The following is a 24,301-nucleotide window of genomic DNA, read 5'->3' as shown; positions in this document are numbered from 1 at the left end:
ACTTCGAGCATTGTATTTTCCATAATGTATAAAAAATATTATGGTGTATTAAATATATTTTTGAATTGATGGCTATGAATTTGATTCATTTAGATAATCTCAGGTGTATCCAATCCTGCTCCTGGAGTGTCACTGTCCTTCAGGCTACATTACACAACATCCAAGTACTAAAAACAGAAACACTTTTCCTTTGCATTTTCCGTGTACAGACAACACTGTCAAAAAGATCCCCAGGATCCGCGAAATGGACTAAAAAAACGCATTATGCAAGCTAGGCCAATAGGGGCAATGTCACTTTGAAAAGAAACAACGAGCCTATAGCCTGAATATGTAATATGCATGAGCATGATTTCACAAATTCACGTTTTTTGTAGTTTACACAGAGAAGATGAATAGCCAAAACGCAAAAATGTTTTCAGTTGAAAATGCTGTTGTGTAAATGGCCCCTTAGTTGGAGAGTTTAGCTTCAACTCTATTTAAACACACCTGAAGCTGCTAATCAAGGTCTTTGAGATTACAATAAACTTCCAGACAGTTGTGATGGAACAGGTTGGAGCTAAACTCTGCAGGATGTTGGCCTCCAGGAGCACCTCTGTTGTAGACAAATCCCTCTCACCTCAATCTCTCCAGTTTACATTGTGAATCCTTCAGTACGCCACATAAGTGCTTCAGACCTTTGTTTTTTATTTTATTCCCACTCAGCTCCAGATCTCTCAGGTGTGATGGGTTTGATTTCAGAGCTGAAGTCAGAGCAGAACAACCTTCAGATGTCATATCACAGTATCTTAACCTACGTTGGAAGAAATGAAACAAACAAACTTTTATTCTATAAAGGTATATCATCTTCATGGCAAAAAAGACTAAAGTGAAAAATTTGCCACAAATATAATGTGCACTTACGCTCTTTACAAGATATTGAGCATAAAGCCCCAATATATTAAGTATAAAATTAGTTTTTCACTCATATGTAATAAGTTCAAAACAGCTGAGTGGATGCTATAACCATGTTGTTGGACTTTTCATGCCGCATTTAAATATGTAATGCCAGATTCACACATTCTGAGTGTGTGGAGTTAAAGGCAGACTTTTTTTTTAAACTCTCAACCTAAACCACAATAATATAAACTCAATAAACAAACTCAAGATTTCATTTGAAATCATGTCACACGTTCTTCCATTTTATTTTAAGTATATCAGGGTCTTAAAATGTCAGGTTAAACGTGTTTTGATTCTTGTATGTGAAAGTTAATTACCTCAATCTCTCCAGTTTACAGTGTGAATCCTTCAGTACGTCACATAAGTGCTTCACTCCTGCATTGTTTAGTTCATTCACACTGAGGTCCAGCTCTCTCAGGTGTGATGGGTTTGAACACAGACCCAGAGTCAGGATGAGACACTGTTTCTCTGTAATACTGCATCCACACAAGCTGAAGACAGAAAGAGAAAAGAACAATGACTCAGATCCATGTTAAGTCTGGAAACTTAATTTTATAACCATAAGCAAATATAGCATAACTAGGATTTGAGAATGGTGCCATCTGCACGTGGACAAAAAAAATGGACAATTCATTATTCGTGTAGATTAAGATATAGGATCAACTATATTAATTATTGAAAAATTTACATTTCAATGTACAATTTTTTAATGTGGGAATAACACGGAAATTTGGTACATGAATCATAGTTTAGTTGAGTGTAGTTTACCAACACTAAATACAAATGTTACTTAATAAAAGTAGATGTTGTCAAAAGTACTATTAGTGCTGGAAAAAAAACATGTAATTCTGTCAAAATAATCTAGTATTATGCATGTTATGCTAGTTTTTAGTCTGCTGTCACTTCTGTCTCACTTTACAGTAAATATTTTATCTGATTTCAGAATATGAAACATTGCTCTTTCTATTGACAATACCCCTTTTCCACCAACAAGAACCGGGTGCTGGTTCAGAGCTAGAGCTATTGCCAGTTCGGAGTTGGTTCGACTGACGAGCTTACTAAGAACCGGTTTGTACGTCACTGCATACGTATCATGTTGCCCAGCAACGCTAGTGCGGCAGCGCCAAACACAAACACACCAGACTTGTTCGAGATGCATCGGCTTCTTGCAGAACGATCAGCACATGAAATCAAAGCACTGCAAAAGCGATCAAAAAGCACAAGGAGTCGTATGATCTCCAAACACTCCCGCAGCTCTGATCGGTCCACGCTGCTCCGATGCATCTCGAACAAGGCATCAACAATAATAGACGTTGCGTTACTATGGATGCTCATGGGTTTGCGAAAATAAATCGGCATCCAAACACGGCGAATCCAACGCGTTCGTGCAGCTCGCCGTAACTTACATAGACGGATATTATAATCGAGCTGCTATTAGCTCGACTAGCTGCTATTTAAAAATGGCGGTCACAAGTTTCTCTTCAGTCTTGTTGGCCACGGTAACCCCGCCCCCAGCCTCTGACGCAAGCGGTTCTTTCTTGGCTCCGTTCTAGACCCTGCAATGATTTGGTGCTACTTAAGAACCAGTTTTACTGGTTCGGAGCTGGTGCTTTGGCGGTGGAAAAACAAAGAACCGATTTGAAACTAGGCTCTGGCTCCGAACCAGCACCAGCTCTGCCTTGGTGGAAAAGGGGTATGATCGCTGTTGAGAAAAGAAGCCTATAATGTAAAATGCGTTTTCTTTTTGAAGACATCTGGAGAAAAGGGAACGATATATTCTGCACCATCAACTATAGGCTACTTCACGTCTGCAATACTTCTTTTCTCGATTAACATGTTGACTGGGCGTTTTGACATCCTCCGTTTAAATTCCTTAGGTTGAAAAAAGAAAAAGTAATAAAGAGTCTCTGTGGTCAGGGGATCTCTGGGTAATCTGTAATTCGTTTGTAATTATAAAACGAAAATACCGTTTTTTGTTTCAAAACGAAAAACCAAATAACCGTTTTTGGTGTCAGAATCAAAAAACGAAAAACCAATTAAAAACGGCCCGTTTTTCGTTTTTGGCGATCATTTTATCGTTATTCCTTTTTGAACAAAGAATGAAGAGAGTCTTTGAACTTCAGTCAATTCGTTTTTCGTTTATAAACCAAAAACGGAAGTCACCCCTTTATTCGTTTTTCAAAAAAACTAAAAAACAAGATTTCGGCTTGAGTTTTTTGTTTTTTAGTTCACAGGCAAAAAACGAATAAATGACTTCAAAATTTGTTTTCCACATGTGGGCGGTCTGACACGCCCCCTTCCGCCGATTGGTCAAGCAAGTCTGAGCATGTGACGTCATCAGTTGTCGCTCAGGTCTGTTCAACAAAATAATAGTCCTCTACTATGGCTACAGATTCTTAAACTGTACAGGGCAGGTCATTGGGCTTTCTTCTGTGCAACTTTACACGTTTCACAGAAATCTTTACATCAGAAATATTAATTATTAGTCTGCCACCAGCCTGTTTTATTTAGCTGTGCTGAGTTAAATCTGTGTGGTGAAGCTGCGCTTGACAGCGCCGAGCGGGAGAGGCTCACTGACCAATGTTCAGTCAGCAGTCAGAACTTTTCTTTTAGACGCTGCGTTTTGCCACGGAATGGTGATTGCAAATACTGTAATGCCTATCGGCTGAGGGTGGGTACCGATGATGGTGAAATACATTTTTACTGAAACTGTAATCATAGCCGCGACCCGCGAGAATGAGACAGACGATTGAGAGGACGATAGCGGAGGCAATTAAAGGTGGTATCAGTGATTTCAGGCCCAAAAATATTTTTGTCACATTCATCTAATCTTTCCTAACGATCCGCTAGCTGCCCGCCCCATAAGCATGCCGTCAAAAAACCGCGTCTCTGTAGGCAGCCTAGGCTCTGAGATCTGCACACAAAAACAAATGGTTTAGCCAAACACTCAAAACCAAAACAAATAGTGTTCCAACCAATCACCGACAGGGGGAGGGTGTTGTGAGGTTTTGAGCCAGCTTTTTCTTCAGCTCTGACTTCGCGTGCAGCCGTGCACGAGCACAAAACCTCACAACACCCTCCCCCTGTCGGTGATTGGTTGGAACACTATTTGTTTTGGTTTTGAGTGTTTGGCTAAACCATTTGTTTTTGTGTGCAGATGTCAATCGTCTGTCTCATTCTCGCGGGTCGCGGCTATGATTACAGTTTCAGTAAAAATGTATTTCACCATCATCGGTACCCACCCTCAGCCGATAGGCATTACAGTATTTGCAATCACCATCCCGTGGCAAAACGCAGCGTCTAAAAGAAAAGTTCTGACTGCTGACTGAACATTGGTCAGTGAGCCTCTCCCGCTCGGCGCTGTCAAGCGCAGCTTCACCACACAGATTTAACTCAGCACAGCTAAATAAAACAGGCTGGTGGCAGACTAATAATTAATATTTCTGATGTAAAGATTTCTGTGAAACGTGTAAAGTTGCACAGAAGAAAGCCCAATAGGACCTGCCCTGTACAGTTTAAGAATCTGTAGCCATAGTAGAGGACTATTATTTTGTTGAACAGACCTGAGCGACAACTGATGACGTCACATGCTCAGACTTGCTTGACCAATCGGCGGAAGGGGGCGTGTCAGGCCGCCCACATGTGGAAAACGAATTTTGAAGTCATTTATTCGTTTTTTGCCTGTGAACTAAAAAACTAAAAATCAAGCTGAAATCTCGTTTTTTCTTTTTTTTTGTAAAACGAATAAAGGGGTGACTTCCGTTTTTGGTTTATAAACGAAAAACGAATTGACTGAAGTTCAAAGAATCAGTGTATCATTCATTCAGTCGTTTTTTGAATTAATATTGAAAGTAGAAAAATTTGAAAACGGTTCCTTTTTCTTTTTTTCCAAAAAACGAAAAACAAGAATTCAGCTGGATTTTTCATTTTTCGTTCTCAGTTAGAAAAATGAATAAACAGCTTGAATATTCGATTTCTACACGTGGGCGGGAATTAAAAGCCCCTTTCCTCTGATTTGTCAGCCGAAGATCAAACTGTTCCGTCATCAGTTCTGCACAGCAGAATAAGAGTCCTCCGTTGTGCGGATTCTTAACGTATTTATTGCAACTACATTTAATCTTTTCTCATCAAACAACCAGACTAACGAATGTCTCGACACAGCCCGTACCGGGGAATAGACTAGGTGGGGCTTTCTTCTGTGTAGACCAGGAGTTCTCAAGTGCCAGGGGGTCCGTGACATAATTTGCTATTTTCCGGATTGTAAAGTCAAGTCACGGGTTTTTTTTTTTTTTTTTTTACATGAAGCACGCTGTGATTAATCCTAATGTTGACCTTCAAAAATATATAGGCGCGCCAAGAAGGCTATTGGCTGTAGGCTATTTTGGTTGATTTTTGGTGTGCGCCAGAAAGAATATAATAATCATTTATAATAATAATAATTCTTATATAATAATTTCAAAGGCATAATATGTTGTAGTCATTTTGAAAGTACACAAATAGACATGTTAATATAAATGTTAATGTTTCGAATGAGAGTATTAAACGACAGTAGCTATTAAATCCCCCGTTGAGCAACACATCCAAGTGATGTCGGGTGTCGCAGCCTGTTCGTTATTAAAATAAAACACAGTCAACCAAACATATAAAACGTTATTCTGCTTAACTGGTCTGTTGACATTCCAAACTAATTTCCCTTGCTGTGGAGATGCTGATTTACGTGTATAGCCTATTGAGACTCGAATGAAGTACGAAGCCTTCTTTACATTATTAATTAGCATCCAAATGTTACATTGCAAATATGGATAGGCTACTGGACGAATGAGAGATGCCTGAAACCAACGTCTGCTCTGTACAGTTTCAGTTTCTTGTTAAAATACGCATATTATGTTATTAATAGTGTTTATAATGTTAATGTTGTATTTTATTTACCGGTCTTTTACACCATTTATGAATATTCTTTTTTTTACAACGATGTGACGCGCGCGTTTCCCTCTCAACATGACCCGGCGCGCCACGCACAAGCGCCTATCCTAGAGATATAAATTATAATACATTTTAATAAAACACAAGGCCTACATCATAAAACTTCTCCAGTTGTTAGATAGGCTAGTCAGTCTGAATGACAGTTACGTTAATGTTAATATAGGCCAATTATATATAGCCTACTTATCATAGTACGAGCATGGAGCATTAGTTCAACGTCAAGCTGATAAAAGTAACCTATTATTGTAACGTTGCAGTGGGAGTTTACCTGAGTTTCCAGCATGTTGTGGGATGCTTTCTCCCGTGTGTTGCGTGACGCGTCTCAGTCTGGCCGGTACCCACAGTGCTCGCTCATAAGAGCACGCGCTTGTAAACTTATTGGTTGCAATCTGAAACATCACCGCTAGAGGCCGCTAAAAACTACATACAGCACCTTTAACAGTGATTGTCTTTAGAAATAAAAATGTATTTTACAAAAGATAAAAACACTGGTTACACAAAGATTAAAACTCGTAGCAAATCAAAAGAAAATGTTACAGGATATAAAACTTCAGCTTATTCAATCTCAACAGGGCAGTCCTGAGTGAATATTACAAAGGCTAATTTCCAAGTTACAGTAATACAGCAGAGCAGTTTAGACCAAAAGAAATTTAGCTAGGATTAAGCTAGAAGAGATTTAATTTCTCTCTAGGGATGCAATCGACATCAAAATAAAATAAAAATGCAGCAACGAACAGTCAAAAATGCAGTCATATTTATACGGAACTGGGTTACATTGTTCCAATGCAGTTTCTTTTTTTTCTTTTTTTTCAGAGGAACTAAGTCCCATGACTGAGCCTTGCCACATTAAAAGCTGCATGTAACTGGCAAAGTTCATTTGTTTCAGCTCAGTGGATGATTGACAGGCAAGTAGGCGGAACTTAAGTCTTTTATTTTATATTTTTTATATTTTGTGTACTTGTAAGGCTTTGTTTTTAAAATAGGGAAATTAGTTTGGCTGTAATGGTCACTTGCAAAATAGTAAAATCAACATGAAAAAGAATCGTGATAAAATCATGAATCGTGATTTTCCTAAAAAAAAATCGTGATATATTTTTGTTATATCTAGTTTTTAAACGTTTTACCTCAAAATATCTTCTTTTTATAATCCTTGGAAGCCAAAATCAAAAATAAAATTAGATTAATATCATATAACTTTTGTTTAGTTCTATCGTCCATTACTATCACTAGTGGGGACTCTCTCTCACTCTCTCTCTGACTGCGAATAGCAAAAAAACATCACAGACACAAGTCACATTGAAGTTGAAAACAGCTCTCTCGTGCGGTATTAGTTTACAGCAATCACAGATTGTGCTGATTCTGATGTGAAGTTTGGGTTTTAGAGAGGAAAGAATGCGCACCACTGTGAAGGGAAGGAAGTTGGGCTAGACAGAATGTATCTAGTTTTTAAAAGTTTTACCTCAAATATCTTATTTTTTATAATCCTTGGAAAATCAAAAATCAAATTAGATTTATATCACAGCTCTTAAGGGTAACCAAACTAAACTTTTGTTTAGTTCTCTCTGCCATTACTATCACTAGTGGGGACTCACTCTCTCACTCTCTCTCTGATTGCAAATAGCAAAAAAAAAAACATCACAGACAAATGGTTTAATATTATCCCATATCGCATAACATGATTAAGATGAGAGGGCAGTGATCAACCCACCAAACCCCCCACCCAATTTTTTTTATTACTGATCTGCATGATTCACGTTGGTCATGATTTTAGGCCAATTATTTGGGCCATTTCTATTTTTGCGAAATAAAATGGACCGGAAATTGCCTGTTGAATATTTTAGCTTGTATTTTTAAACAGTGAAATATGAAAGGTGAATATGGATTATTACATTTTTTATAATGAAAATGAGTTTGAAATGTTTTGAATTGAAATATTCACAGCTTAAATATTCAACCATGCTGAATTTCAGCCCATAAAAATGCAAGCCCTAAAAATACAATGCATTAAAATGCAAGCATGGTTAATGCAGTGAACAAGAACATTTGGCATTGTTTTACTTCCATAATGTAGCCCACAACAATTTAACGTTCAATATCACTTGATACATTTGAGTGCTGAATTTGGCAATGACAGTTATGATTAGCAATATTTTAATTGCTTCAATATGGATGAGTTTAATTCCAATATCATCATGATTGAAGGCCTTATACTAAAGACTTCTTTATTCTTGCTTCATCTCGGCTCTGACCAAGATCTTCTCAATCCATTTCACCTGTAAATAAAATAAAATAATCATTTGTAAGAGTACTAAACCAACAATAATCATTCAATATCACTTATGATATATCACATGTATATTTCTAAAAATGCTGTTTACATTACTAGTCATTTTCAATAGTAATACATAAGAGCTTGTAAGATAAACTATTTTTGATACATTTGTTGAAGCAGTGTGGTTTGAAGCAGTTTAAATCTGCTATTGAATACATGCATTTCTGTATAATCACTCTGAATTCATAAGATATAGGTTTAAATGGTCTCACCAAATCTCACCAAAATCCCTGTTCATTTTAAAGAAATAAAACTGATATTGTCAGTTGAGAACAGAGTTTATATTTGAATATAGAATGTACATTTTAGATTAAGTTGTACAGACATCAGATCCTCACACATTTCTTAGAGTTTATAAAGTAAAGAAAGCCTAAAGCAATGTGACATGATGCTTGTGAAAGTAGAAACACACAAGAGACAGAGACATTGATCATGTGAGGCTGGACAGCTGATTTTACCTGTGTTTTACAATCTGTGTACAACTATCAGTCTAATTTTGTTCTATCAGTCAAACAAACAAACAAACAAACAAATATATATATTATATTATATTATATTATAACATAAAGCTATTGTTAATTAAAGTTGTTTTTTCCTTAGTTTTTTCTCCCAAAACCACTAAAGTACAAACCACTAAAGTACAAACCCCGCCCCCTGGCTGATTCTAGAGATTTCATTGGCCATATCAAGCCCAGTCACTTTCCTTTATATAGCGCTTTTTACAATACAGATTTTTTACAAAGCAACTTTACAATGATAACAGGAAATTAAAGCAACATTATTATTTGTTTTTGCTGTACAGCAGCTCTAGAAGAAAGTCATTGTCTAGTTTAAGTAAGTTCAGGGTTGATTCATTTCCATTGTAAAAATAATTTATAGGGCCATTTACACGACAGTTTTCAACAGAAAACATTGAATGCATTCTGGTCGTTCATTTACATGACACAGCATTCTGGTGGCATGAGAACGCAAACTTTGAAACAGGTTTTTAATAAAACTTTTCCTAGCACAAATAAATGAAAGAATCTTTAACATCACAGTGATGTTTACTCACCTCAGTGTACAGTTTGAGTCTCGTATCACGTCTCTGAGCTGCTCCTTTAAGTCTCTGATCATATTTTCCCTTAGATCAAGCTCTTTCAAAAACTGCAGTGCGTTTGAGTTTGTCAAAGACTGAGTTAAAGCAGAAACATCTGTAATGCCACAGTCATTTAGGCTAGAAAGAGACAAACAGACAGAGATCATCTTACTTTCACCAGATCACAAAACACATGACTAAGGTGAATTATGTTTCACTGTAAACAGTCTTTTCAGGAGAGAAAGAGAATAAAGTGTCTTGGTTTAAACTGTTGAAGTGTTTGTTAAAGAGATCCTCCACACAAGCTTACAGTTGGTTTATAGATATGATGGTCTATGGTTTAAAATATTAGTATTTTTCTTACAAACACCTATCATTTATGTCTTTTTATCAACTGGGGTTGTATGGATAACCGTTGTGTGTGCTTTGTGTGGCTTATGAAGCGTCATCTTTGGAGGTCCAGTACACCAGTTCATAGAGACAGATTATTTATCTAAAAATAAACTCGTATACATCTGAGATGGCATTAAGGAATGTAAATGATGAAACTTTCAGTTTTGGGTTGAGTATCTACGGAGCCCCTAAAGGGACATTCATTTAGGATGGGAGAATTTTTTTTATTTTTGCATTCCCTCTCAAAACGTATGCGTTCCCTCGCCAAAACCAGTTGTGAGCTCAGACAGACGCTTCCTGTTTAATGTCCCGCTGGCTCAGAGCTCCGTACGTTAATGGAGCGTTTCATATTGTTTGAACTCAAATATAAAGAAATGCGGTCAGTGCTTATCTCAAGGAGTTCAGTGAAGTTGGCAATATATTCACATAGGCTATTCAAACTTCCCGGATCAATATTCTTGAGATAAACGTTGTTAAAACACAAACAACACCTATTTACAATCACAGTAACCTAGACAACGAGCTACAACCCAATTCTCCTCAAAACAAGCTTTTATAATATAGGCTAAATGGATCTCTATGAGCAGGCGGCTGAGAGACAATTTCGAAGGGACCGTCTGCAAAGTGCAATATAACCCAAAAAAACGACTACAGCATCAACTCACAGTCAAAAAATAACTTCAATGTTACAAACTACAGTGCCACCAAATTCAGTTTACACAATGGTGACCCACTGGTCATACTACACTGCTTTTGCACATTTTATATTATGAAAAATATTTAATAACTTCACTGTAACACACCAAATTTACTGTAGTTCACACATCACTGCTCTACTGTTGGTTATACAACACTTAGTTTGAAGTAATTGCAGATAAGTAGACCTATTCTTTACACAAATTATACTGGTACTGTACGCAGCTAACATAATAGTTACAACCATAGCTTTTGCATTATATTTACTTACTGAATTTGATGGCATTACACTGCTTCTGCCGAACACAAAAGAAGATATTTTGAAGAAAGTTGGTAACCAAATGTCTGATGGACCCCATTGACTTCCATAGTAGGAAAATAAAATACTGCAGCAACTGTTTAATTACCAACCTTCTTTAAAATATCTTCTTTTGTGTATAGCAGAAGAAAGAAAGTCATACAGGTTTGGAACAACTTGAGGAATAGTAAATGATGACAGCATTTTCATTTTTGGGTGAACTATCCCTTTAAACAAAATATGATATCGAAAATGGACCACTGATGTATGTGAATGTTACTGACCTTAATATCTCCAGTTTACAGTGTGAATCCTTCAGTACGTTACATAAGTGATTCACTCCTGTGTTTTTTATTTGATTCTCACTGAGGTCCAGCTCTCTCAGGTGTGATGGGTTTGATTTCAGAGCTGAAGTCAGGATGAGACACTGTTTCTCTGTAATACTGCATTCACACAGACTGAAGACAGAAAGAGAAAAGACAATGACTCAGATCAATGTGAACAGTCTAACTGAAGTTCTACATCAGGCACTAGTTTAATTCCTATACTCTGTTTTCAACTGTCACAATAGTTCAGTGTGCTGGAAGATGTTTATTCTCTTTCATTTTCCTTCTATTTCTTTTATGTCTCTTTTCTTTATTCTTTATTGTAGCAGCAGATGTCTTTTCCACATTTACACAATCAGTACACTGTATTAAAGTCTTCATATTTAACACAATAGACCTTAGTCAGGTTAGATGACAAATTGAATTTTATGTGGATGAAAATGAGGTTGTGAGAAAAACAAACATATATAGCAGTGTACTAAGATTTATTACTAGTTAAAAGACATTTAAAATAAAAAATAAACAGAAGCTGCAGAGCTATAAACACTATTACTTGTTGTCTTAAAATAAAATAAACAGTGAACTGTAATATCACAGTAACTGCTGTACAGTATAATGATACTTACTCTAGTGCCTCCAGTTTGCATTGTGGGTTCATCAGTAGATCACTGAGGTTTTTCACTCCAGAGTCTCCTAGTTTATTCATGCTCAGGTTCAGTTCTCTCAGGTGTGATGGGTTTGATTTCAGAGCTGAAGTCACAGCAGAACAACCTTCATCTGTCATTCTACAGCAGCCTAATCTACATTTGGAGGAATGGGAAAAAGAAAATCTTCATTTTGCAAAGTTATAGCATCTTCATAACAAATAAAGGACAAATTCCAAACTGATTTTTAAGCCCTTCAATGGTAGAGGAGACACTAACCGTGCTTTACACGCGACCCGCAAAAAAAAAAGGATTTGCATGATTTACGAGAGCATCATTTTCAGGTCGGAAAAGCCGGATTTCCGGATTTATCCGGAAGAATCACCCCTGAAATCAAAGTGCCATGGTAGGTAAAACTAACTTTACTTAACATTTTCTTATATTGAAAATGTTAATTTCCTGTTATCTCTTGGCATATCTGAAAGCCAGGGTTTTACTAATATCTGTCATTATTAGCAGAAAACACACATTGTTTAGTCCTCTTGATTGCAATAAAAAAAATAGCGACCTACACATTCAGAAACTAGACACATGCCACAGTTGTAATATAAATCTTAAGTGAAAAAAATCTATTCCCTTAACAGATAATCTATATATAAAATCTACAAGTTAGTCAAAATTTACCACAATAAATAAAATAGAATTTGACAAATTCTAGTAAAAGGTCATGAGTTATTTAAATAGCTTTCTAGTTTATGTTGGTGCAGGATAATGATTTCTCCTCTTCTCATCAGTCTTTTTGGTTTATGTGGCTGTTTTAGATCATTCGGTTTCTGACCAACTCAGAAACCGAAAAAAAAAAAAAAAATGATTTACTTGCGTCAAAACACTCTTTGTCCACAAAATCTTATCAAAACTTTCCACAAATCCGCGGTAGGCCTTCTTTTGGCAGCGAGAGAAAATAACCGGAAACACAACCTGCTTGACCTTGAATAACTATGCAAAAAGTCCATGTTACATTTAAACCTGCGTTAGGTTGTGCCCCACGCTCCCCTATAAATTCTCTGAACACGCGATGTATAATTAATTAATGGCCTGATTCTATGTTTACATTAACATGGTGGGCTATAAATATTGGGGGTTATTGTTTTGGTTATTTACTACGCCCCTGGTCGTGTCTGGCTATTTTGTCATTTGAAAATCACTAAAAATATTAACTGAAAAAAAGAAGAAAAAAAAAAGAAATCAGAATAATCTAATAATCAATTTATTGTGGTTTTGTGTCTGTCAATCACCCCTGACTGAATCAAATGAGGAAATAGTATTACCAACTACTGTAACATTACTATTAAAGGTAAAAAAAAATACTATTTTTAACCATGTGAAATACTCACTTCAGTGTGTCGAGTTGACAGTGTTTATCCTGCAGTAGAGCAGCGATCTGATTCACTCCTGTGTCTCCTAGTTCATGTTCACTCAGATTCAGCTCTCTCAGGAGTAACGGGTTTTTACCCAAAATTCCAGTCAAATACTGACAGGCTTCATCTGCATCATAACTCAAAACACTGCAGAAGAGAAGATGAAGCAGGATTCAGTTCAATTAAACTTGGTGTAATGACAAAATCCATTTTACATGACTTTAGTCTTGGAATCATGCAGTCAACTTTGATGTAACAACATATTATGAAGCTTGTTGTATTATTGAAATAATATTTCTATAAATAAATAGGCTGCATGCAATGTATGTTGTTTTATTTCATCATATCTCACCTCAGTGTCTTCAGTTGACAGTTTGGATCCTGTAGTAAATCATTGAGCTCCTTCACTCCTGATTGTCCAGGATCATTTCCTGTGAGATCCAGCTCTATCAGGTGTGAAGGGTTTGATCTCAGAGCTAAAGCCAGAGCTCTATAACCTTCTTCTGTGAAATTGCAGTCTGAGAGTCTAGAACAAAAATGACATTGTAACATTCAGTTAATTAATCAGTTATTCTAGAAAGAACAAAATAAATTAAATGAACTAAACTGAATTATATTTTGTTCCTTGTACAACACAATTTAAAGTCAGTTGCAAAACAAAATCAGACAACTGGAAATGCAGTCAAACAAACGGCCCCAAAGAAGATGTGAAATGTCCAGTTCATGCTGGAAAGCCTACATATTTCACTCTAGCTGAAGCAGTTTTTTAAGGCTGAATCTAACAAAATGTTTCTAAAATATCTCCACAGTAGTGTAAAACTCATTGGCCTGGTTTCACAAACAGGGCTTTGATTAAACCAGGAGTAGGCTTTGGTTAAATTAGAATATCTAAACAGCTTTTATAAACGTGCATTAGAAGAAAAAAAAAGAAGAAGAAAAAAACACACATCACTGATGTGTATCTTGAAACAAAACAATTGCACTAACATATTTTAAGATATTTGCAAGTTGCTTTTAGTTAAAACCGCTCAAACATGCATTTTAGTCTAAGAATAGAATAGACAAAGATGGCAAGGTGAAAGCAGAATCAATAATAAGTAGATATCTTAAAGCACTAAGATATCTTAAAATTATATGTTTAAAAAAATAATCTAAGTCTTAAATATCAGGGCCCTAATTTATCAAGCTTCTCAAAGTGCCATTTAAGTGCTGAGAATTCATGAAATTTACTACTTTCAAACTTCAATGTTACAAACTGTAGTGCCACCCAATTCAGTTTACACTAAAAAGGGTGAAGTTATTGATTTAATTTCATAATAAATAATCATAAAAATTATGCTTTTTTTTTTAAATCAAACTAAGTATTGTAGTATAACCAGCAGGAGAGCAGTGATGTGTGAACTGAATTTGGTGACAGTACAGTGTGTCACAGTGAAGCTATTGAATATGTTTAATAATATAATATGTGCAGAAGAGTTTTGGGATTTGCACTTTGGAGACGGACCCTTATTTGTACTTGTCTCTCATTCGTCTGGTTAGAGACAAATGTATATTATAAAGCTCGTTTTGAGGAGAATTGGGTTGTAGCTCGTTGTTTAGGTTACTGTGATTGTAAATAGGTGTTGTTTGTGTTTTAATAACGTTTAGCTCAAGAATATTGACCCGGGAAGTTTGAATAGCCTATGTGAATATTGCCAGCTTCACTGAACTCCTGAGTTAAGCACTGACCGCATTTCTTTAAAAGTCTAAGTTCACTAGACTTATAAACAATATGAAACGCTCCATTAACATACGGAGCTCTGAAACACTGGCAGCGGGACATTAAACAGGAAGCGTCTGTCCGAGCTCACAACAGGTTTTGCGTGGGAACGCAAATATCTTCGAGAGGGAACGCAAAGTTTCTCGGGGGAATGCAAAAGATTTAAAAAAAAAATAAAAAAAAAAAAAATAATAATAATAATTCTCCCACCCTAAATTTTTTTCCACCACCATGTCCCTTAGGGGCTCCGTACTTTATCCAGTCCCGGCGCTATGGGCGGGCCTTAGGGGGCCAGGCCCGCCTACAGAGCTCCATCCAATTTGCATTTAATAAATTATTTTAAAACTAATAATAATTTACGTGTAGTATTTATATATTTATTGATGTGTGTATTTAAGTGTAATGTTTGACTCATAATCTTATGAAAAAAACCCCACCAAGTTTGAATGATTATTGTTTACAAAAAAGGGGTTTCCCGCTGACCGCTCTAACAGCAGCAGCATCTCGGTAAAGTTATAGCGACGTACGCGACATGCGCTCGGTTTTGCCTAAGCTAGCTAGCTAGGTTAAATTAATCGTGAAAGTGTAAATTGAAAATATGGATATACGAAAGTTTTTCAAATCGTCAGCTTCTGGAGGAAAGGAACTAACACCTGTGGCGCCTGAAACACCTGCTACAACGACAGAAAGTGGTGGAGCCTTGGCTAGCAGCACCAGTCATGATCCAAGCTATGTTTTTTCTGACGCTAGCCAGTCTGGTGAGCATGTCGTCACGGTGGGACCAAGCAGGCCAGTGGAATTATTAACAGACTCAGTGTGTGACCTTGGTACTGCTGAACCTCAGCAGGTGATTTTGGACAAATATCCTGTGAAACTGTATGGACTGAAAAAACGTTCTTTTAGCTGCAGTTGGTACAAAAACAGGGATTGGCTTGAATACTCGTTGACCACAGATGCAGCCTTTTGTTTCGCATGTCGCAAATTCCGTTCCTCAGACAACATTCACCATGAAAGGATTCACTGATTGGAAACATGCAACTGAGACTAGTAAGGGATTGAACAAGCATGGTTCCTCTAAAGAACACTTGAGGTGTGAATCTATGTGGAAAGAATCCAAAAGACGCAGACAGACAGGTACAGAGATCAGCACTCTTGTCCACGCAGACCAGCTGGCACGTAATAGATATTATATATCGGCTATTATTGACATGATTGAGTTTTTAGCTGTAAACCAAATGGCATTCAGAGGAGACGATGAAAGTTTTGCCAATATGACAGACGAAAATGCAAACACTGGAGTTTTTCTCTCATTATTTGAGTATACTTTGAGAAAAGATCATCATCTGGCTGAAATAACCAAATCCATCCCTCGAAATGCAACATACACAAGCCATGATGTGCAAAACGAGGTCATCGAAATGATGAGCGCCATACTGACAGAAGAAATTGTCAGAGAGATCGGGGACTCATGGTACACCATCAAAGTGGACGGAACCCGCGACCCAACAGGTCAAGAAAACATTTCAATAGTTGTGCGTTACGTTGATGAAAATTTCACAGCATGTGAACGCTTATTAGTCATGGCTACAGCTGAAAAGGGGGATGCGGATACTCTAACTACAACAATAATTGATGAGTTGAAAAAAATCGGACTCAGCACTGACAAGATACTAAGCCAGGTTTATGATGGTGCTTCCCTTATGTCAGGGAAAAATGGAGGAGTGCAGAAACTACTCAAGGATAAACTTGGCCGTGATATCCCATACGTGCACTGCTTTAATCACCAGCTTCATTTAGTTATTGTTCATGCCATGTCAGTCGAGAATGCAGTTGAGGAAGTTTTCCATGTCTGCAATCTGCTCTACAAATTCTTTAGAAAACCCACAATATCAATTCACTACAAAGGCCAAACTTTAAAAAAAACTTTAGAGCCCCCAAACCGCATGCTACAAGCCGAGAACATGGACTTGTATACTGCTGTAACACTCGTTAACAGTGCGTCGGAATGCATCGGACAACTTCGCAATGAGACAGCATTTTGTGCGTTATGGAATACATCTGTACCAGCCGCCAATGACGACGCGACAACAACAACTGGACCAAGTAAGAGAAAGCGTGTCTTGAACCAGAATCTACGGGATTTTGTTGTGGAGGAAAGTGTTGGACAAAACAAAACGAATGAAAAATCTGAACTGGAGAGGTTGTTTTATAGTGTTGTGGATGCAGTGCACAGAGAGCTATGTGCGCGTTTTGGTGAACGTAATAGCCATCTCATTGGTGCGCTGGGTGCCTTGGACCTGGAGGCCGACAGAGAGAACTTTATGGATACAGTTAGGGTAAAACCACTACTGGAGCACTGAACTTGTTGAATCAGAGTATATCGTGGGCCGCCAGTTCCTTTACAACAAACTCCGTGAAAGGGAACTTCCTCCGGATGATGGAAAATGGACACTGAGCAACATGTTAACCAAATTCAGCGGTGCCCTGCAAGCAATGCCCAGTGTGCTTACTGCCATGACAAATGCTGTGACACTGGGCGCATCAACAGCTATGTGTGAAAATTCATTTTCCACACTCAAAAACATTTATTCTGAACACCGGCGGAGCATGCTTCACAAGCGGAAAGCCCATCTCATCCAACTTGCCTTCGAGAAGGACCTTACCAGGAGATTCAGAAACGAATGGAAAGAGAAACTCATGAGGAGATTCCACTCCCAAAAACGGCGACTTCAGCTGTATTAAGAACGTGAGTAGGCCAGTTGTTTTTATTACTCTTCTCAAGTTGCACCAGCCGTGGTGTAAATTATGCATTTGACACTGATATGCTATATGTGTGTGAGTGTGTCGTAGTTGATTATGCATGGTTGATTTAATACTTAACTTGAGATTTGTGACTATTAGGCTGTTATTATAGGAAGTTGGCTTATAGCATGCTGTGTTCACGGAACAATACAGACCAAGACTATAACTGTAACATGATATCTTCAGTAGCCGAAATATGAGAAATAGGCTAATTGTAGTTTGGTATTGAAATCGCCGTGAAACTGTTGTAGCAATAGTTGGTTGTCCTATAGAAAAATTTATTGGATGTCATAATTAGGCCCCCCCAAGAATATTAAATGCCCGTCCATTGATTTGTTTCTGCCGCCGGCTCTGACTTTATCGCTACACTACAATAAACTTTTGTCCCTCTATTGGTGAAAAATAAAACTAACTACTGGAGTTAATTTTCTCTGTATAAGTGTGTACGATGCAAGTAACGTTAATTTCCCATGAAATCCATACAAACAGCTCTAAAATACAGTTGAATATTACAGATTTATCAAAGTGTATTTAGATAAAGCCATGATTTGGAAGACCGATCTTTTTTGCAGGCTCAGAATAATAACGTGTTTTTTTTTTTTTTTTTTATTAGAAGAAAATGCATAGAGTAGCTTTAAAGGAAACCGAGTGCCTTTGTTGTAATGAATGGGACCGGGTATTGCCATCAATGTCAAGGCTTGATGACAATCAAAATATTTGCGTCACTACCACGGAAGATTTCTCTGCCCTAATACACCCGGTGTTACGGATCAACTGGGGATCATGTTAACTGGGGAACGCGCGTGCACGCAGATAGTTTTACCTGGATTTCCAGCAGATGTTAGACGGCTACAGATTCGTCGCTGCCATTTTTCACGGATCCATGATTAAAAACGTATGTTGTATACACACTGGTATGCATAAAGCGATTTGTTTTTGAAGTGTATATTCCTGCGTATTTGACGCAATTTCAAATAAGTTTAACATACTTAAAGGTGCTGTATGTAGCTTTTCTACCAAAACTAATCCTTTTTTTATTGCCTGTGTGTGAAAGGGTTGTAATCTCACATTAAAATTATTCACTTTGCGGGTTTTGCTATTACCTCTGAGAGCAAGTATTCTTATTTTTATGTGAAGGTCCCGGGTCGGATTTACCGCCAGTGACGTGACTGACGTCACCTGCATGCGCGCTCCCGAGCCTCTAGACTCGTCTAGCCTACTGACTTTGCACTCAACAGCGACGACACTGCAACTTATGACATGGACTTATGACTTATGCAACTTATGACATGTCTGATAACACTAAGAAACGACCTGCTCCCAGCACAACACAGACTCCAACACAAACTCCACATATTGATTAAAAAAAAAAAGTTTTTTCTGCTGAAGCTCGTAAGGCCAGACGTGAATCGGATGAACTTCGGGTAAAAAACACGGATCAGCATCGGCAGGGCATTTGAATCATGGAGAAACCTTATCTACAAACCTAGAATTTACATTTCCTGAAGAAAATGTGAAGTGGTGTTTGCAGTGGCAAAATTCGGCACGGTTGATAGGGTTCCATAGCCTACTTATCATAGTACGAGCATGGAGCATTAGTTCAACGTCAAGCTGATAAAAGTAACCTATTATTGTAACGTTGCAGTGGGAGTTTACCTGAGTTTCCAGCATGTTGTGGGATGCTTTCTCCCGTGTGTTGCGTGACGCGTCTCAGTCTGGCCGGTACCCACAGTGCTCGCTCATAAGAGCACGCACTTGTAAACTTATTGGTTGCAATCTGAAACATCACCGCTAGAGGCCGCTAAAAACTACATACAGCACCTTTAAGTGTCAAGCTCAGAAACCACGCCTATGTTAACATGGGGCATTCAGTTTCATTGGATGAACAGACTTGTCAGTGCACTTCAGAAGACGTGTAAGAATCTTCTCAACATTAGTGTATCATATTTTCTGTAGTGTGTTGTCATGAGTTCTAATCACAAATAACAACAGACAGTAGATAAATTAAAATAGCTAGGCTACCTAAAAGAAACAAATTTCAAAGTCATTTACATTTTTTTCAAGTTGCATTTATTGATCTGCATATAGCCTAATTTTATAATGGATCTATTATTTTTTATTTAAAAACACTTATCAGCTTATTTTACTCTGCTGATTATATTAAGATCTCTTTTCTGTAGCTCTGACGCCTCTGTATCCTTTTCCCTGGACATATAATAAAGCAGCAATGCTTATACATGTAGGGTCATAAAGTTAATTATCTCAGGAACTTGTAACATTTTCAACAGATTTATAAAATAAAAAAATAAAAACGAATTTTGACTCTTTAAATTACACTTCCTGTAGCTCAAACAGTAGAGCGTTGGTACTTACAACGCCAAAGTCATGGGTTTGATTCCCAGGAAAAGCAAGAACTGATAAATGTAAAGGTGTACTTTGAAACGCGATGTAAGTCACTTTGGATAGTGTCTGCCAAATGTGTAAATGTACATTATGCTCAGTAGGAGCATGAACTTGAATGTTGTGTATATGTCTTGTATTGGACATGTAGAAAACACTTTGTCTTTAGTGATTAAAGTCCACCTTAAAGGCAACCACAAATTGTATTACTGAAATAAGCAAAATATATGATATAGTGATAATGAATTATTACAAATATATACTGATATTCTCTATGGCTAATATTCTTATAGGCCTACTGTCACCAACCTCTTAATCATTTGTCACCTCAGACGAATAGCTTGACCCTCTCTAAAACAATAGGAAATGCTTTATTGTTTACTTTTTTGCTGACATCTTTAACAAAAGAAATATGACACAATCTTTTTATGTAATATAAATTCTTCATTTGACTGGTACCATGAATCTCATTAACATATTCTCTTTACTTGTTATTCATCACATCATGTGCTTTCATTATTGTTGTATGCTAACCATTAGGAACAGATTAAAAGGTCTATAAATTAAGTGTCATTGTTGTTAGGCCATATACTGCCACAGCAAATGGATGCAATTAAAGTTAGACAAATCAAAAACTTTGCAGGATAACCAATATCCCGATTGCTGCTCAAGAAAGGAGCGTGATTATATAGAGAGGAGATGTGAAAATTTCACAATGAAGGGTGATGGTGTGTTAAATTGTTCTTAAAAAGATAATACAACTGTGACATTTATTTACTAATATAACATGATTACATTAGATGGAGAGCAGCATAGGTATGAAGGCCAAACTGGCCAATGGGTAAGAATATACATTGCAAAACAAGTAACTGTTCTTCATTAACATGTAACTTAGTCTATAGTTTGTTCTCCCTTCTTTAGATTGAATGTTCAGAATGTGGAAGGTGGGACTGTGTGGTCAGATCTTCCACTGTTGGCAAATACAGCTGTCCTGCATGCATGCACATTTGCCTATTTTTTTCCTTTTTTTTTTCTTCCTTTTTTTATTGTTACTTTGACCTGTTAGCTAATTAATATGTTTGTTGAACATTCCCCTGAATAAATGCTGTGGGTAATTCACTGATCCATAAACTATGGCTTCTCAATTTTCAACACTCTTTAGGAACATTTATGGAGTGTAGCATACAGTAGCTTTATGCTTTAACTCATTCCTCAGTAACATTAAAATAAATAATAAATAAATGCTTGACATCCCTTTTACCACAGCAGTATTGCTGCTCAATTTAAATTAAGCCACAGCTCGGGCGTATGCTATATTCCTCCATGCACCCAGTATTTAAGCAGAAATTAATATAAATGTGCAATTAGTCAACCGGAAAAATCTTTTGTCTGGTAACTCTAATCAATACATTTACTATTTACTTAGTTATAAGTATCCAGTTATTTAGCCTATATTGAATTTGAATTTGTTCCAAGTGTTTAAATATGTGTTCTGTTTAACTTAAATGCTAATTTTTTGCATTGTGATTTTATTTTTTGTTTTAGATGCTCTACTCAGCAGATGGGGACAGCCGCCGTCACCCACAGGCTGTGCAAAAGTGGCTGCGCTATGCGCCAGACCGGGCAGGAGGGACTGGACGGCAAAATATTTGGCATCAGAGGACATTGAAGTGTAAATAAAGAGTACAAATAATTAAATAAAAAGGCTAAAAAAAAAGAGTGTGGTGTGTTCAGTGTTTTATACGAGATTTCAAATGTTCTACTACTGGCTGTAGATAAAGCAGGCTATTTAAATTATGGCATTACATTTAAAATTAACATTTAAAAACTATTGAAATTCCATTGAAATCACGTTGATCCTTAGTTTAGTTGAAATTTCAACATTGTTTCAATATTCCTGATAATTTAAATACTATTGAAATTCCGTTGATCTATGGACAGGATTTCAACGTTGTTTCAATATTAAAACAGGGTGCAAAATGATGTAGAATCAACATCAGAGTTCGATGTTGATTCAATTACTTATTGTTGAAAAAGGAATGTTGATATAACATAGTTTCAATAGCCGCGTTTCCACTGTCGGGCCAGGGCCGGGCCGTGCTAGTGCGTGCCAGGGCCAGTCGCGTTTCCACTGTCACTTCCGGGGTTTGATCGGGGCTTACTCGGGGCCAGCGGCCAGGATTTCTGGCCCGTCGAATACCTTGGGCCAGAGCGGGCCAGCTCGGGCTAGAGGAGTGGTTACGAACAGAGGCGGAGTTCACCTGAGTCGGGAGACGGCAGCGCCGGATGATTCTGTCAGCATTAAAGACTTTTAAAATAATTTAACTCGCGTTCATGTTTGAATGCCTTGTGTTTGTGATGCAAAAGACTATGCGCGCTAACCATTACCATGGTAAACATAGTAAACGCTTGAAGATACGCATAGTAAAAAAACATACGCTTGAAGAAATCAGACCAATCATAAAGGCTATCACAGTCATGTTTTTATTTTATCTGTCAGTAGCCTACGTCTCGTCTCTTTATACCGGACTATCATAAAATAAAGCAACTTTTTTTTTCGGGAGCTTCCTCTGTTTCTCTGACTGAAAATATCTGTATGGGAGTCGAGAGAGTGCTAAAGCTCCTCAGGTCGTATTTTTGGTGGCATATATTTGTAGAAATTATCATTCTTTCTAAATGTGATGTAAATATGTCCTGTAACTAGGCTACCAGATAAACAGTAACAGACGTGACTGAAGAAGTAAGTGTGTCCTCTTTCTTTTGTGAAATAGACCTAACGGTAATTTATTTCTGAGTGACTAATGTGCAATTTTGACATAAATTAATTCATTATGATCAATGTATCACTTTTTATTGTAAACCTGTGGTAAAACATCGATGCTTGGGTTTTAAATATTCAAGTAAACAACAAAAATGCCAGCAAACGGCCGCTTTTATCATGTTTGTTTTCAACGCTGTGTCCAGTGATTTCTGATTAGTTTTCTGATAAAACTTCCATTTGTTGGTGAATGGGTTAGTGTGACGTTGTTCCAGAGAGGCGTGTTACGGGCGTGTTTTAGTGAAGCGCTGTGGAGCTTCTGGCACGACAGTGGAAACGCGGCCTGGTGCTATTAGCCCGAGGCTATCAGCCCGGCACGGCCCGTTTAAAGCCCTGGCCCGGCCCTGGCCCGACAGTGGAAATGCGGCTAATGACTGTTTGCTATCTGGGTTTAGCACACGTTTCATGGTCCGTGTGGCAACTTGCATCTATAGTAAAATGTTCAGAGCAAACGAAATACTTTGTGATGCTGTTTACAGGTGTGTTTGGATCTATACCCAGAACAAGTAGCCATCGATTCATCAGGTCAGCGTTTTTGGTTGGAATTCTATGAAACATCATAGTATTACCTGGTCTCCCCTTTGTCGCAGCTCTTTACAATACAGTGAACACCCATGACTGTAAACTATAAATGTACTATCTACTGTAGTAATTGCTGACTCTACTCCAACTCTGAGCGAACTCTCTGCTCCTCACCACAGGGCGTCTCTTGTGCTGCGCTAATCACTCCGCCCAAGTAACGTTAGCTGTGCTCCTACGCCTAGTGAGAATATAGTTCCCAGTATTTATACGATTAAAAATGGTCTCTGTCTCTTATAGCCTTGTTATTTGTACACGCTGTGACTATACAGATCACAACATGTAAATAGGAAAATGTTTGCATTATTTTGTCACTTATTGGGATTAGTATGCTACCATTATCCATTTACATCCAGTCTTTGTGCTAAGCTAGGCTAGCGGTGGGTGCGTCAAATAACACTTACACAGAAATGAAAAAGGTATGTATGGACTTATCTAACTCTGGGGGATACTGTGAATAAGCTAAAGTCCCAAAAAGTCGGAGTGTTCCTTTAAAATTTTTGATTATTTTCATCGTTTTCATCTCAGGTGGTACAAAGCACAACCAGGGGCCTCATTTATAAAACTGTGCGTAGGATCCTTACTAAAAGTGTACGTGCCCCCGAAAGCCAAAAATGGCGTACGCAAAAAAATATTCAGACTTATAAAACCGTTCGTACGCCAGAACCTGCGCAGAATTCACTTTATAAATCCCAGTCAGTGGGAGATTGTGCGCACATGCGTCTCCACCCCGAAATAACCATATATGGAGCTTACAACGCCTAGTTTTACTATGCAGATCCTCATCTGCATATCATTTGCATATAATTATTCATCCACGTGATAACGTTTAACGGTAC

General features: G+C 37.5%; 1 protein-coding gene and 1 long non-coding RNA gene across 2 annotated transcripts in view; one reads left to right on the top strand and one right to left on the bottom strand.

Annotated features, from left to right (window-relative positions):
- LOC309475587 (uncharacterized protein) overlaps positions 1-24,301 on the bottom strand; it is a 454,091-nt gene that overhangs the window by 204,528 nt on the left and 225,262 nt on the right. Inside the window, exon 30 of the mRNA XM_082138405.1 lies at positions 13,457-13,630. Within this exon, the coding sequence (XP_081994531.1) occupies positions 13,457-13,630 (174 nt within the window). The remainder of the gene's footprint in view (positions 1-13,456; positions 13,631-24,301) is intronic.
- LOC309475708 lies at positions 4,789-8,107 on the top strand. Its single transcript, XR_014197797.1, has 2 exons — positions 4,789-6,832; positions 6,885-8,107. It is a non-coding gene; the product is annotated as an uncharacterized lncRNA (long non-coding RNA).

Source organism: Leuciscus leuciscus (assembly GCF_965113295.1).
Source record: "Leuciscus leuciscus genome assembly, chromosome: 15".
NCBI lineage: Eukaryota > Metazoa > Chordata > Actinopteri > Cypriniformes > Leuciscidae > Leuciscus > Leuciscus leuciscus.
Note: the sequence above shows the minus strand (reverse complement) of the source record. Positions and strands in the feature narration are given on the sequence as shown.